Below are 15,868 nucleotides of genomic sequence, written 5' to 3' on the forward strand. Positions count from 1 at the left end.
TTAAAAACTGTGAAAATAGCTGGAGATATGAGAACTTCTTATTTTTCGCACAGCACGGTCCAAAGGACTATTAACTGTTTGCCGTTTAATCAAACACGACAGCGGTTAAAATTTCGGAAATTTTAACCGCTGTTGGGTTGATGCCACATGCCTTAAGATCGCGCGCACAAACGTCTTTGAAATGCAAGACAAACTTTTTGCGGGTCATGAGCCGGCGGCAACCTCACTTACCGCATGTCTCTCACTGAGGATTCGAACATCTTCTACTCTACACACACGGCCGAGTTAGCTTGGGATACCCGCCAACGCGTCTACCAGGACAATATTGTTTGGAACACGGTCTTGCCAAGTGATTTCCAAGAAAATTCTAAAGTAGCGCAGATGAAAGGTCTGGAATACTAGTTAGCAGATTTCCATACATTGTTCAAGAGTTGTCAATTGCAGACTCTGTGTGAGCGATATGGTTACCCTTAGAAATTATCATGGCTCTAGCAGTTACCTTAAAACAGCGCTACCTTCCAAAAGCACCCTTCAGTTTAGTTCCAAGTGCATGTAACTCTAAAGCAAGTTTGGGATCCCGGCTTTTATCATCAAATTATTATTGGTAAGTTAAGACAAAACGTGTTGGATAGTTCTAAAAAACTCTTGGAAGTGTGACCTGCGCCACCCAGATTTATTCCTCTAACAGAGCAAGGGGCCTTCGGTCAGTCGTTCCCTTGGTGTTTGTTTTCTCGTATATCTTTGACCCTTCCTCATTGTTTTGCCTGTTGAGTTTCTAAAGACCGAGTCTGGTACAAAAATGTATGTGTTACAGAAGATAATTTGATTATGACAAATCCTTGATTAGAAGAACTTAGTCATGGTTGGCGTATCTTGAAAAGTTTATCCTAAATTTTTAAAGTCCGTGTTAATTAATCTTCTCGAATCTTAACCAACCTTGTTCCTTTTTGATTTATTATCTCTTTGGTGTTTTTCTCTCTTATTAAACTACCTTTTTCAGGGTTCCTTCAATTCAAAGATAATTTTGTACATGGCCACTTCTGTGACTGAGCTCCTTTCATTGAGCAATCCTTAGAACATGCCAAGTTACCCCCACTTGCATTCCGAGGCTGGATATTTTGGAGCCAGACATAAGACGAAACCTGTGAGCCTCTAACTGTATTCAAACTTTCGACTTTTGCTTGTCACAACCCTAAGCCGGACAGTCAACACATACAAAATAGTCTTCATTTGCGCAACAAACTCGGAAGACAGCGATTTAAAAACGGGAACTTTATTTATTTTTAAGGCTAGTTTCTTTCTTTCGTGTGGCATACAGTATTTACAATGTCTGTCTGTCTTTCCTGGTCAGCATATATTATAAAATAATCTGAACATTTTTCAATACTGTAACAGTAGCAAAAATCAGAATGTACAGGGTATCTATGACGTCAGACGAAGGAAATAATGTAGATATTCTACAGTAAACGTACTTCAGAAAATGGAATTTGCGATTGTGTAAGCGATGCTGCTGCAAAGTAATATGTAAACATACCAACCAAGAAATCATGTTACGACATATAAAACTAGTGGTTTTACACTTTCGCCAAAAAAATAAGATCAAAATTTATTTACCACCCTTAAGTTTTATCGCATAGTTTTTTTACAAGCTAATTTTGAGTTCATTAACTTTGTACAAACTTTTTGCTCTAAGAATACAGTAACACTAACTGCTATAAACAATAATTGAGAGTTATTAAACCACGCTATTTTAACTTTACAATAAATACAACGAGAAAATTGACGCGCTTGGGTGTGGCAGATCTTGTTTTTTCTCTTCAAGACAGCAACACCCAAGTAAAAATGCAAATTACTAATAAAACAAAGATTCTAACTGATATCACTACGTGATGCAATTCAAGCAGACCTGTTTTTCAAGGTCCCTGGACCGCAGCAGATTTGTATATTTCCACTATTGTACAATTAGAATTATTTCGTTGCTGCATTATGTAGCTAGCATTTGATGTCCAGGGGTATTACCGTGCAAAATAGCATAACACCGTGATAACCGTGTAGATGTGAACAACAAAAAATATAGGAATGATATCAATGTGATGCAAGTATTTGACATCATGAAAATAATAAATGGTTACCATAGGAAGATTCTCGTGATTTACGATCAAATTCTCCCAACTACCACTACAAATCTATGGAGACAACAAAGGAGAATCTGTATGTTCACAATGACGTTAAAAGGGTAGAAGAGAACAAAGCCATAGTTACAAGAGAGCCATGTTAAATACAAAAAAGCTTACAAGAAAATATTAAGTTTGTTTCGCAATCTTAAAATTAAGCTTACTCATAACAACTGTTATTAAGATAAAAAAAGAAACATGAATGTATCAGACTTTGTACCACAGCACAATCAGGTTAACCTGTTGCGCATTTTTTTCTTTCTTGTGCACAACACAATTCACTTGTTAGGTAAATGAAGCCCAGAGAGAAACACTGCAGGGGTGGGGATCATGTTTAAGGCAGCATTTAACGAGTCTCATTTCATGTCAGTGAAAATTTTTCCGATAAACCAGTCAGGCCTGTTTCTGATTTATCAGGAAGTACACGACCAACCAGTAAGGATCAAGTCTGTTTGTTGACTAGATCTGATTAAACACGGACTGCAACGGACTAACCAGTTTGGCTTGTGTCTGCTATATGAATAACCAGTTGAGCTTTTGTTTGGTTGTGAACTACACCTGATTAACCAGTTTGTCGCTTATGCCTCATACGTGATTAACCAGTCAGGGGTGTATTTGCTTGTGACCTGTACCAGATAAACCAGTTTGTTGACTACTTGTTTTGCAAGTTAGGTATAATTCTACGTGATGACTACAGCAACTACAGGCTATTGATTCTTTTTGAGGAGAAATACTTAGAGAAAAGTACAAAAATAAATTATACTTTATAAAGACAAAATTAGACTAAATAATTTCTAACGGCTCTTTCAAAAGATTGAACATAAACAGAAAGAACAAAAATAGTACACAGTAAGTACTGAAATACTTTAACAGCACTTTGTTGACAATGAGGGATTGAGTTTAGACAAGAGAAACAAGGCCAGATTTTGTCGTCCGGAGATCCAGATTTTTCCTTCATTCACTCATCAGTTGGTTCCCAGGTATCTCTTCACTCCATAGTCTGCTAGTTATGTGCACGGTGAATTGGTAGGTCAACAGAGACATTCTACTTCTACTTAATGCCAGTCTATCTTCGTTCTGCAAATAAAGGTATGCAAAAACTATGTTATTGTATAATCATTTACAATATAAGTTGATTTTCAGAGCAAAGTGCACAGTACAGATGGTTAGGCAACTTGACACCATGGCAAGGGGCTAAGGCACAATGGTGCTATGGCGTTACAAACTTCAAGGGTCAATTAACTAATTAAACGCAGTTAACTAATAATTATTTTTACCGATGGAAGGTGGGGGCACCTCTGCACCACATCTAACATAGAGTACCTAAATTACTTCTAAATATACTGTATACCACAAAAGTATACACTTGTCCCAGAAAGCCCCATGCTCTCCTTGTGGTACTGGTCTTTTCAGAACAAAGTGCAATGCTTCTAACGCAGGTGCAGAAAATTAATTTGTGCCTCTGTTGACTCCCCAGTGGAAGATACATACATGTAACATATTGGGCCTGTCTCAAACCCATGCAGGGTTCCAGATAAGTTTAAAATGCAAAGTGTCGATAGGAAATTGCAATGGGTCAGTAGATAAAATGTCACCAAATTATCAGAAGTTTACTACTTTTTTGCGGCGTCAGTTAGTTGACCTTGTCAGTGATCAAAGGCTCCTCCCTAATCTGGAACATCGCCTGTCCCTGACAAAACTGATTAGGTATCAGCCTGTCTGAGCTAAACATTAACGTATGGAAACACTGAGACAGACACTGAAAATACCGTTGAATACAAACACACAATACTCACGTCCCGTTCGCTGTTTATGTCTCGCACTGCTGGTCTGCGGTGGAGCTGTTCCTGGCATTGCTGTTGCTCCTGCACTCATAGGAACAGCAGAGGGCTGTGAAGCACTCTTTTTCAGCAGTGTCCAGTCAAATGTGTAATCGTATTGGTGGTTTAATGTCCTGAAGAGAATTCTGTACAACTGGCGAAGGTACATGTAGTCTGGTGTTTCGTCAAATCTCAATCCTCTGCAGTAGTTTAAGTACATGGCAAACTCTGCTGGGTAACCCTAAAGAAATGCCATCATCAATCACTGTACAACTATGACACATTATCGTGATGCATAGGTACAATTAATTCTAGCATTAGACACAAATATCTTGTAGGACCTGATGCTGATTAATCACAACAACTCACAAAAGCACCACAAAAGAACCCGTGAAACAGCTCCATGGAAAAATACAACTGCAGGGGCTTCATTAAAATTTTCAGCGGCAGGTAACTGATTTCCACAGATGGGAAAATCTGAACTTCTTTATAGGAAAATACTGAACTTCTTTATAAGAAAAATGTTCTTCTAGAGGGTCAAACCAGGCAGGCCAAGTCATCCTTACAGCTGTGGTCAATTTCCCCGCTGCCTGGCCCTTAATGAAACCCCTGCAACTGTAAAGGGTAATAAGACCCACACTAATTAAGCCAGTCTAATTAAGGTAATCAAGCCAGTCTATATCTACAATCCAAAAGTTTCCTACTATAGTGTAATAACTTACTAACGTCACCACCTAAAGTGGATTGCGCATTTTATGATTGTGCCTGTTTTATGAATTAAAGTGAGAACCATGGTAGGGCAAGGACTTTGTAGGTTTATTTATTTGTGCCCTCCAGTCAGTCCTGTTGAAGTTTGGTTTGATGGCGCACGGAAGACAAATCTGTAAATTTTGTGCTTTAAAGGTCTGAAACTTGCTAGAACTTGACATTACACAGTGAATTTGATTTCCTCAGTCTTGATAACCGGTCTGAAGTCTTTTCAATTTTAGTATTTCATCAAAGTCTATCACCTGAACATCTGGGCTAACAAAATCATGAAACTCACATGCTAGGCATTTCCTGCCGCACTTCTAGAGGACCAAGAAACGAATTATCTCTCAACAGGTCTTTTAATATCTTTTTTTTTAATCGGGCAGATAATGCCAAGAACATTGCCATTGTGACATGCATACATGATCAACTACAGTAGGTCCCATGATGGATATAGAAAAAAAATTCTTCTGTTTTCAGAGTAAGCAAAGCAGAAAGGAGAAGTTGTTTCTATTACATTTACAGTTGTGCTCACTAGCAAGCTCAAAAAAATCAGACAAAGCAACTTACTTTACAGAGAACTTCAACGGGTGTGGACATCTTCTTTTCGCTGATCCTCTCGTATTTTTGTTTTTTGGTTGCAGCCTGTAATATAACATACGTTTTGGTAAATAACTGGTAAATTTATAAATGTAAACAAAGATTCCCCTATGAACAGAGATATCTTCCCTCATCAAAGACGCACCTTACTGTTACAGTAAGCTACAATTTTTTGACACAATAATAATAAGTTTTTCATTCAACTTATTCATTCATTCATGACTCCATGGTAAGGGATCCTCTTTGCTTAAATTCTCTCAAAACGAATAAGTGCACTACAAACTACAAAATGATAGCAACTAACGCAACCTTGAGTCCTTGCCAGGGAAGACTGGTCCTTGTGAAGTACATTAACACATATCCTAATGACTCCATATCATCTCGACGCCTGGTCAAGGAAAGAAAGTACAACAAATTCTGGTAAATTTCAGTAACAACAATGCATTTTTGAAAATGTGCAGGTAAGTAAATCAAAATAGACTTTCTGAGACAGGCAGCAACTTTTACAAATCAGCCTATAACAATCTTTCACACAAAGAACCAAACATTGACCTTAGGTCACCAACAATTGGTAGTGAAGTGTTTTTGTACCAAGTGAAATACATTTTAGGAAGTAATATTTGGCAAAGTTCAGTGTGATTTATAGAAGTTACTTTGCCCATTAAGCCTCCTTCTTATTTCAGAGATTCATTTCCGCTACTCTCTAGAATAAGGGCAAGGGTGACTTTTAATCAAACACATTCCCATATTAGAGGAGTGGTACATTACCACGGAAATGGCAGAGTACATGTAGTGTCCAATAAAAATTGGATGATCTAGATTTGACTGTTCTTATGTTACATGAAAACTGCACCCTCGCTAGCCAAAAAAGACTGAGTAATTTTTCATTGTGCATACATGTCTCATTAACTAATTAATACAAATTACATGTAGGCAGAAAACAATATAACTCAGACAGTTTGCTGCCTGTTAAGTGCTTAGAGTAAATTGACTAACACTATCTACATCTATAATAAAGTAGAACTACAATGTATGAACTCACGATTGCTCTATTCCAAGATGGGCATTTATGCTGGCGTATCTGGCTGTGCCAGTAAGATTCTTGTCTTCCCTGTATGGTATGTGCTGTTTTGTTCTACTGTCACGAAATTTCTTTGCCAATCCAAAGTCGATAATGTAGAGCTGTCATTAAACAAACGATAGAAAAAAATAACATAAGACCACGGGATATAGAATGCACAATCCAGTTGAAGAACTACACCTGGAACAAGATAAAATGCCTGGCTGGGGACAGAGGGGACTGGAGGAGTTTAGTCAGTGGACCATGCTCCAAAATGGGGTGGATAGGCTTCAGATCAGATCTGATCTTAAAGGTCTTTGGGAAATAACACAACAAAGAAATCAATATGTAATTTACCTTGTTACAGCTTTTACTGATACCCATGAGAAAGTTATCTGGTTTAATGTCTCGATGAATGAAATTCTTGTTGTGGAAATATTCAATTCGGCCTATCATCTGGAAAGGAAGTCATAATGAACACAAGTTAGTCTTCATATTCAGCAACAAAATCTAACACATACTAAGAGACTAAGCAGGGTTGTCATTACATTTCAGCAATGTAAATAATTATCACTATTTTCAAGCTTAATTATTATGGCATATTTTGGTCATTTCACAAAACACACTGAGTTGCCAGTCACTGTCATTGCAGTTGTAGCCGCTTAATGTCGCTATTTTTAGGAGTTTAACAGAACAAACTGGAAAATGGTAATGAGAGGGTCATAAAATAAAGGATTTAAATTAACCAATAGCAGAACAACCGCTAAAAATCTGATAAAAATATGTTGCCATGGGTTAAAATTTATTTCAGGTCGTTTTGGTTGCTGTTGCAACCTTCTTCAGTGAAAAAAAAATGTAAATAAGCAACGGCATCCCTGATGTTAGAGGAATAAAAAAGAAAAAAAACGTATAACAAATGTGTTAATGAAGGTTCTATGGAAAAGGGTTTGGAATTCAAAATGAGAGTAAAACAATAGCATAATAATTACAAAACACTTTGGAATTTTTCAAAGTAATCAAATGATCATCAAATTGGAAACAAAGACTCTTCCTTGAAGCATGGCATTCTGTCCGAGATAAAAACTCAAGTAATGAAGTTCAACACATTTCATTCCCACATACGCATGTATAGAAAACTTATTGTCTTCACATGATTCCACATTGCCTTAAAGCATGTTTGTATTTCTAATAAATAAATTGACATTTGTACTGAGCCTCGTACTAACTCCTGAAAACCCCAATTAAGCAGGCAACCCCTATATAGTGGTCACCTCCCATTTCATGTTAAAGATTGTCTGATGAAATGATATCACATATATTTGGTCACTTGCTTTCAACATGATAATGTTAATAAACTAGACGCTCTAAGAGCATTTAATTGGGCTTTGTAACATAATGTCAAGTTGTACTTTAACCCATTGACTCCCATGCCGCCCGTAACCACCCATGACGAGCCTTGCCCTTTGTTCCACTTCTGACGTCATCAGCTTTGACCAAAGTTGGCATCGTCTATACTCAACTTCTGCAGGTGGAAAAGATCTTTCCAGTGATACCCAGATCAGAATGATTGGCTCAATGGAGCCTGAAATATGCACAAAAATGCTCAGAAATTTGAGTGAAAAACTCAGAGCAAAATTCGTGCGACTACACGTGGCTACTCCAGGGTAAAAATTGCCTGTCTTGATGATGCTTTCTCAGACTTTTTTGAACTGGAAGCAAGCCCAGTAGAAGGTCAATCACTTCAGCAAAAAGATAAGAAAAGGACACAAAGGAAAGGCAAAAAAAAAAAACAAAATTAAAAAAAGAAAACAAAAGCTAAAGACGTAGGTCACTTTCTCATCCCAAAACTTTGATTTCTGCGCGTGCCTGAGCAAACATGATTGTCATAAAATGCGATGCTAGTGGAAAGAAAAGCAAATGCCTTTTTGAGTAGATTGGAGCTAATTTGGCCCATATCCAGCCTGAAAATCTCCAAAATGTCCAAAAAATGCATTTTTGGCATACAGTTCTGGGAGTCAATGGGTTAAAAGTAAGCTTATTAACCACAGTAAACATAAGCACACAAGGCGTGCAAGAGTTATTTTTTTGTGAATTAAAATCCCCCGGAGTAGCAGCACTCAGTGAACTCTAATAACAGTTATGACTAGTAGTAATCAAAGATTATGAGTGCGTTTGTCTTCACCGCGGCCGCTTAATAGAGGTGGCCGCTGAATAGAGGTTTATATTACAGTGTATAGCTGGCAATTTTTTTCCGGGATCCAAATAAAAGTTGACTGCTTAGTAGGGGTCGCTTAATAAAGGTTCGGCTGTAGTTTGATTTCCTTGCTTTATTATTGACATGTTGCATCATGGCTCCATTTTCGGTAAGTCACAAGTTTAATAGAACATTTGCCTCCAAAATCCATGCTAAAATCTCAGTTTACTTGCAATTTTTAAACATAAAGGATAATTTTTAAAAGTACACTTGTGTTACCGGTACATCTAGTATTCTGAGCTAGAAGCACAAATGTCAGCTAGCACTTGCACTCACATGCCGGTTTATCTGTGTTTTATCATAAACAAACTCTGTGCAACTGGCAACTGTTTAGAATATTTCTGCTGATGAATAGAAATAGTCAGCATTTACATTGCTGTTCTGGCTTACTCTTATAGATCTTGGCTTCAGAGTACTCTTCCATCGATTCAATTTTGAGTGACGTTGAATACTGCACTATTTTTGGCCACTGGAACTAAGTAATTAAAGTCAACAAAATGTACTCAAAATATAGCCAATGAAATATAGCTGTTCCCATGGTTAACATCCCAAAGCCAAGGCGATTCTTACTTGATTCTCTTGCTTACACATGCTTTGCGATGATGTAATGTTCAGTTCCAGAAAATATCCATACTCCCCCCACAAAGGGATTTAAATTTCCTGGGGGTGGAGGGTTCTCTAAGACCAAAAAATTTAAAGAAATGTATAAAGCTCAATTGGAATTTCCAGAGGGGTGGGGGGACTTAGAAAAATTCCCTTCTGTGGGGGAGCTATGGATATTTTCTGGAACTACACAATTTGTTTTCACCTGGCCAAAAAATATCATCGTAGTCTGCATTGAGACTGCATTCCCTTTTTTGTCGAAAGTAATCAGAGAAAAAACCAGTTCAAAGAAGACTCCAAAATGTCAAAAACAACAAAAGATGCCACAAAAGAGAACAAGAATGACGCAGCAGATGGACACGAAATGTACATCGACATGAAATGTACAGCACATGGTTTGGCGATGATGTCATTCGTTTTTGCCCCTCCTAGTGGGGCGGCCAAATTGGTGTTGCAAGACTGTACAAAGGTGAACCGTCCCATGAAACTTGACTCAAGTCTGCATTAGGACTGTGTTCTACAAACACAATAAGGTTGATCTAACAAGTTTGTTTGGTTATGATGTATAGCGAACAAAAAAAAAGAACTTGTTTCACCTTACAAACTATGATATCAAGCTTACATTACATTTATCAATGTTTGGCTTTAACAGTCAATCAGTGGCTTTGTTTATTAGAACTACATGGAACTGTTCCCAACCAGACAGCTAAACATCATGGAGTTTGTAATAGTAGCTAATGGTAGATGGCAGATTGGTGTTGATTCTGGATAACGTTTCTGACTCATTCTATAACAAGAACCAATTTAATTATCGCATCGCAACGCAATAGCATGGTCTTACTCTGTTGCCAGCAATGATCATAGTTTTTTCAGTTTGATATTCCACAAAACCACTTCAAATTAATATTGATTTCAAAACCCATTTAAATGAGAAGACAATACTGCAGGTGAACAGCGTTACGTAATTTGAGACCTGAAACAACCAGACACATGAAAAACTGTATATCAGATGCCATGAAATGGGTGATTCCAGAAAATATCCATACCATACCATGGTTGGCATCTTAAAATTCTGAGGGAGAGGGGGGTTTCTTGGGCTGGAATTCTGAAGACATGGGGGGTAACACAGTTTGGAATTCCAAATGCATGGGGGGTTTCAGCACTGAAGCTTTGCTTGAAATTGCTGATCTGATAACTTTTCCAGTTTGTAAATCATCAAGCACGAACTGACCGCTGAAGCAGGATAAAGATTGATCAGGCAGATGCTAATGATCACACAGAAAAGTGAGCAGATGGATTGTACAGGGAGCTCCACATCGAAGAGGCCTTAAAGTTGATGAATTAGTCAATAGATTAATAAAATATAAAACAAGTCTGTGTTTCTTTCTGATCTAAAATTGTCGATCCGTGCGAAAACTCGCACCAGTCTCTCATTTCCAAATGGAACGCCTGACAGATTTTAGGCTGCATTACTAGTGGTCAGCAGTTCCTCAATGAATGCAATTTTCAATATGGCAGGAGACGGCACACCGTGAACTTCACTTTTGTCTTCCACTGGTATCAATATGATCTACTCTCCTGAAAATATGAAGCTAATGAACTGAAAACCAAAAGTTTTAATTGGTGGTAAGCAACTTCAAGATAACACTTCGAAGGGAAAGCTATGGTGTACTTTATTAAACATTAACAAACTTGAGTTGCTTGTTTGCTTGACTGAAACTTGTAAGCAGAATTTTCTTGGAGGGGGAAAAAGTGTAAGTTTCCCGTTGTGTGGAAGTTTTAGGCGGTCAAACAGGAATTCCAAAGGGTCTGAAAAAAAAAATCGGAAATTCTGAAGGGGTCGAGGGGTTAATAACTATTTTGGAATTCGCAGGGTATGGGGGGGGGGGGGGGGTAGAGCATTTTGGAATTTCTGAAGGCAAGGGGGGGTTAAAATGTTCATGCTGCCCATGGTAGGGTATGGATATTTTCTGGAACCACCCAATCTCCAGAATTAAGGAAGTTTCCTTGTCGCATTCCCCTTCTAAATGCCTGAGAGCCTTATTGGAAGTCAGTTACAGAAAAAGTTTTGTTACTTTAAGAGAGACATAAGTTTACCTCTTTGAAGCGTGCAAGGAATCTTATCTGTGTCAAGGCAAAAGAACCACTAATGTTGCCTCAAAGTCTAATCTAATTAATTTGTGGTTTAACTTGCCATCATGAAGTCTTTGAATAATTATTTGAAGAGTTTACCTGCCACAAATCTCTGTTAAAAATTCCAATTTTAGAGAATTGCCATTAATGCAAGATATTAAAATACCGCCGCAGACTCTAACAAAAAAAGATGTCCAAATATTTATAGCAAGTTAAAGTTTCTGGACATGCCACTAAATTGGCTCCTTGTTTGTTTATTCTGACCATGTGAACAAGAGTCACTGATTTGTCAGTTTTAAGTGCAACCACTGCTGCGTGAAAAACAAAAGTGTCAAGTTACCATTTGAAACTAACAAATAAAAATATCTTGTTACATTTTCCTGCAACAAAACTAGTTGCACCTCAAGGTAATGTTTTTGCTGGTTTCAGTGATTTCTGTTCATATTTCCACAGTAGAAATCAATATTCAAAAACACCTTTTCTCAAAAAAAGATATGTTGCATCATAGTTTCAATTCCCCTGATTGTAATCCTGCGTGAAACAACGCAAAGTGATCCTAGTTTCTCCGCCACCTTGCCGAAGTGTGTTTAGCTAATGTCAACAAGTATCGGCATGTCCGAACTAGCAAGTGGCAACTGGATTGGTTGTTTATAGAAGCTTTAATCTGATTGGTCTGAGACATACATTGGTCCACCCAAAAACCAAAAACCATTCAATACAGTCATACACCTGACATGCTGACTAAAACATATTTTTTAACAAAAAAATAACTAAAAAAAAAAACTAATAAATGAATCAGCCTAGGATATTTCAAACCAAGAGTTACACTCAGATATTTACTGCTCAAGTTGCTTTGTTAAATAATTATCCTCTTTATCCAATTTCTTGTTGTTTGCCTCATCTTCGAAGTTCTATTTACAATGCTTCTTGATTTTTTCAACATCCAAGGTGTTCACCTCAGCATCATAGTTTGTTTAGAAATCAGTAGTCACAGGTTTTTTTTCAGTTTTTTTGTAGTTTGAACTCGTATGTACATGGCTCATTTGTTATCTTGGGAGAATGAGCCTGAACTTTGTTTATTGGCAGGCTTTTAAGCAATATCATTCGTAGACCGACCCGACCGACATCTTTGTATGATGTGAGATGAATGTATAAGGCGTGATTCTTTCCAAGACTTGCATCACAAAACATAGCATTCTATACGTTACAATGTTCATGAAGCTAGAGTGACCACACTATAAAGAAAGCTGTTGCAATCCATGCTCTGCTCTAGGAATGCCTGGGACCATGACCCCCTTTTGGCAACCAAGACAAAACAACCTGCATTTTATGACTCAGCTTTCCTACGGAGACCCAAGTAATTAAAATACTGATCTTGCAAGGTATTTGTTTTGTTTTCTAATAATAATTAAAAACACAGTTAATAATCACCTTTAGCACTAAGTAAACACTGTCCTATTAATTTTATTTATTAGAATTTTGGCTCAGAGACAAAAAAAAAAACACAATATTTTTTATAATAGTCTAGCATGTTTCTCATGGTTAGAACTTCTCCATGGCAACCTTCACATAACTCTCACCTGATCAGCTAACATGAGCACAGTTTTCATTGTGAACTTTCTTGAGCAGAAATTGAAAAGATCTTCTAAGCTGGGTCCTAATAAGTCTATCACTAATACATTGTAATCTCTCTCTTGACCAAACCATCTGTTGACAAAACAGCACCACACTCAGAGACAAGTATGCATCATTACAGTCATCAAGAAGAAAGTACCTATAATTTGTTTTCATGAGATAGCAATAATTATTCCTATCCTTATTCCAATCCTTATTCTTAATACTGGCTAGCAAAGAGAAAGAAGAGAACTTTTCCCATGAGAACAACACAGTGAACCTGCCTAGGAAACATGTATAAAGCCAGACCTCTCAGTCTTGCGTCCAGCATGTTAACCATTCTAAGTCACTTTTCCTTCCCCTAATAGTAAGCCCCACCTCTATCTCAGATACAGAGACCTCCAGTAACACGTACAACCATCTTTCCCGGGACCTCAAGAAAAACAAAGTAAGTTGCCCAGCCAAGAAATCAACCTTGTAACCAGAGGGAGACACCCTGGGAACAACGTTGGAAGGTAACATCCTTTTCGAGACTCAACATGTCGATAAAGACAGTCACGCAATAATTTTCCTCCCTTCATTTGATTTCTCTTGCATGGTATAACAGTTCATTTACTGCATAAACATCACTGTACAACAAACAAGTTGACATTTCATTATTTTGTACCATACATTTGATTGGCTGGATCTGAAAATGTTAGAATCTATTGTTTAAGTTCTGTCATCTGATTGGTTTTCATTGTCTAGGTGGCCCCGGTTTCAGTAAACACAATGTCAAGTTAACACTTGCCAAAAATGGCTCAATTCAGTGTTTTTGTATATCCATAGATCTGTGAAGTTGAAACATCCTTTAGCCTTTGACTGTGTTCAATGTAATGCATTGGTTGTATCATATTTTTCAGGGCACAGCCTTGAAATATTTTTTCTTGCCCTGAAAAGTTTTTATAACCCACCTACCAGCTCCACTATTCCTCTCCCCTTGTTCATAAAAAGACAACACTTCTGAGAAAATGAATCCAGGGTTTGCTGTTTTGTGCTTTGCATTAAATTTGTATAATAATGCACTGCACATGCTATATACCATACCTAAATTTTGGAATACCAATTCCTCCTTGTAATATTTTATAGAGTTTAGACTCATACAGCAGTTGAGGATGTCTTGCTTTCTGAGACTCAAGCTTTACAGCTACTTCCTGTAAGATTAACAAACAGAAAATAGGCCACAGTTATTTCAATTTCTAGGGTGAGAAATTAACTTCCTGTATCAAAACATACCCCATGTCTGTGTAATGGATTTTAAACTAGAGTCAAAGTATGGTTCTATTTGTATTTATTTCACCTGTTTTAGTAATTATATCTTTGGGGTAGAATGCATATTACGATAAAAACACTGAGACCTCATGAAAACTCCTCAATCAGGCTTTTGGAGTTGAATGAACAAACAAAATAAAATAGGGATTGCAATCTTCAGAGACTGAGCTCTGTGTAAGAATGTTCATGGGTCTATAAATCTACATGCATTTTGTGTGGAGCATGTATAGATGATTGCAATTTCTGGATAAAGCAAATTCATTTATAACATATATAATTATTCTGGCATTTATACATGCATGACAGTCATGAAATACAGATTTTCTTTTGTTTTCTTTTCTTTTATATACGCTGGGCCAAATTTTATATCATTCATTAAATAATATTTCACACTTACAAGGACGCTAACATAGCGATGTTCTTTCAATAATTGAAGGTCAAAGTTGACTGAAATTAAAAATTACGAGACAAAAGAGCTGGCAGGAGATACAGGTAGGCACACTTTGATATTGCTCAATACAAACCTCGCCATTCGTAATATTTATTCCTTGGTAGATATCTCCAAATGAACCACTGCCTATTTTCCGCACCAATTTATATTTTCCTCCTACAATAAACTCAGAGCGAGCACTGCTAGGTTTCTGCATTTTAGAAACCCTAAAGATACTAGAACAAAACATAAAGAAATCGATAAGTACGCGCGAATTATTAATTTTTTTTAAGTAAATTACACAGACTAGAGAGATTTCTAAATAACATTACGTTTTAGAAAAATCACTCATCGTTTACATCGTCGGGTCGCTAAAAAAAAAAAAAAATTAAATAGAATAACTGCTGTTTACCTTGAGATGTATGTACTTTTATAAAGCAATAATTATTTGACCTATAGTTTTGCCCTTTACGCGTTTTGAAATTGTCGGAGATAAAAGGGCCGAGAGAGCCATAACATTGCAACACAAAAGGAACCCGTTTGATACCATAAAATGTCTTTTTAAGTCTAAAAAGGTAAAAGAAGATCCCTAAAATCCTATTCGCGTCCTCTGAAGACCTTGTTTTGACATCTCCTGTTGTGGCTAATATTGTCATAAATTATTCAATCCATCTACATGGTCAGAACTAGAAACATACATAAATATATTTATACACATACATTTATAACCTTCTTGTGTCCATTCTCCAGAAAAAATTGCCAGTGACGCCTTTAGAATTTAAGACCCTTTCTTAAGATACAAATGGCACTAAGCAATAACTCCCAAGGAGACGCCATCCAAGTGCAATACAGTGAACTCCATTGAGTGAATCGTCTCTCGAAGAAGATTCATTAGAGAAATATTTGCCCTTTATAAACGAATTGTTTCTTACCTTAACAAGGAAATACAGAATGAAATATTCTCCTTGACATCGGCTTTATCTGGCAAAAGGTAAACAAGAACCGTGCTTCGCTCATAAACCACCAAAATCTGAGATTACATTCTTAATCTCCATACTTCATCGAACGTCCTCCATGTTTTTCCTTCCTTGCAGTAAGAAGTATTATGGGGTATGGCGT

At 37.1% G+C, this 15,868-nt stretch overlaps 1 protein-coding gene across 1 annotated transcript; it reads right to left on the minus strand.

The window, feature by feature from the left end:
* Positions 1-1,257: 1,257 nt before the first annotated feature.
* On the minus strand, positions 1,258-15,856 carry LOC110061258 (casein kinase I-like). The gene is made up of 10 exons (XM_020768094.2): positions 15,682-15,856; positions 14,844-14,985; positions 14,095-14,201; positions 12,975-13,101; positions 6,762-6,860; positions 6,387-6,526; positions 5,654-5,732; positions 5,315-5,389; positions 3,971-4,235; positions 1,258-3,251 (listed from the first exon to the last, which is right to left on the minus strand). The coding sequence occupies exons 2-10, from the start codon at positions 14,964-14,966 to the stop codon at positions 3,241-3,243; spliced, it is 1,026 nt and encodes a 341-aa protein (XP_020623753.1). The 5' UTR covers positions 14,967-14,985; positions 15,682-15,856; the 3' UTR covers positions 1,258-3,240.
* Between the last annotated feature and the right edge of the window lie 12 nt (positions 15,857-15,868).

This window comes from Orbicella faveolata, unplaced genomic scaffold (assembly GCF_042242905.1).
Source record: "Orbicella faveolata isolate gen_17 unplaced genomic scaffold, um_ofav_v1 contig_1, whole genome shotgun sequence".
Classification (NCBI taxonomy): Eukaryota; Metazoa; Cnidaria; class Anthozoa; order Scleractinia; family Merulinidae; genus Orbicella; species Orbicella faveolata.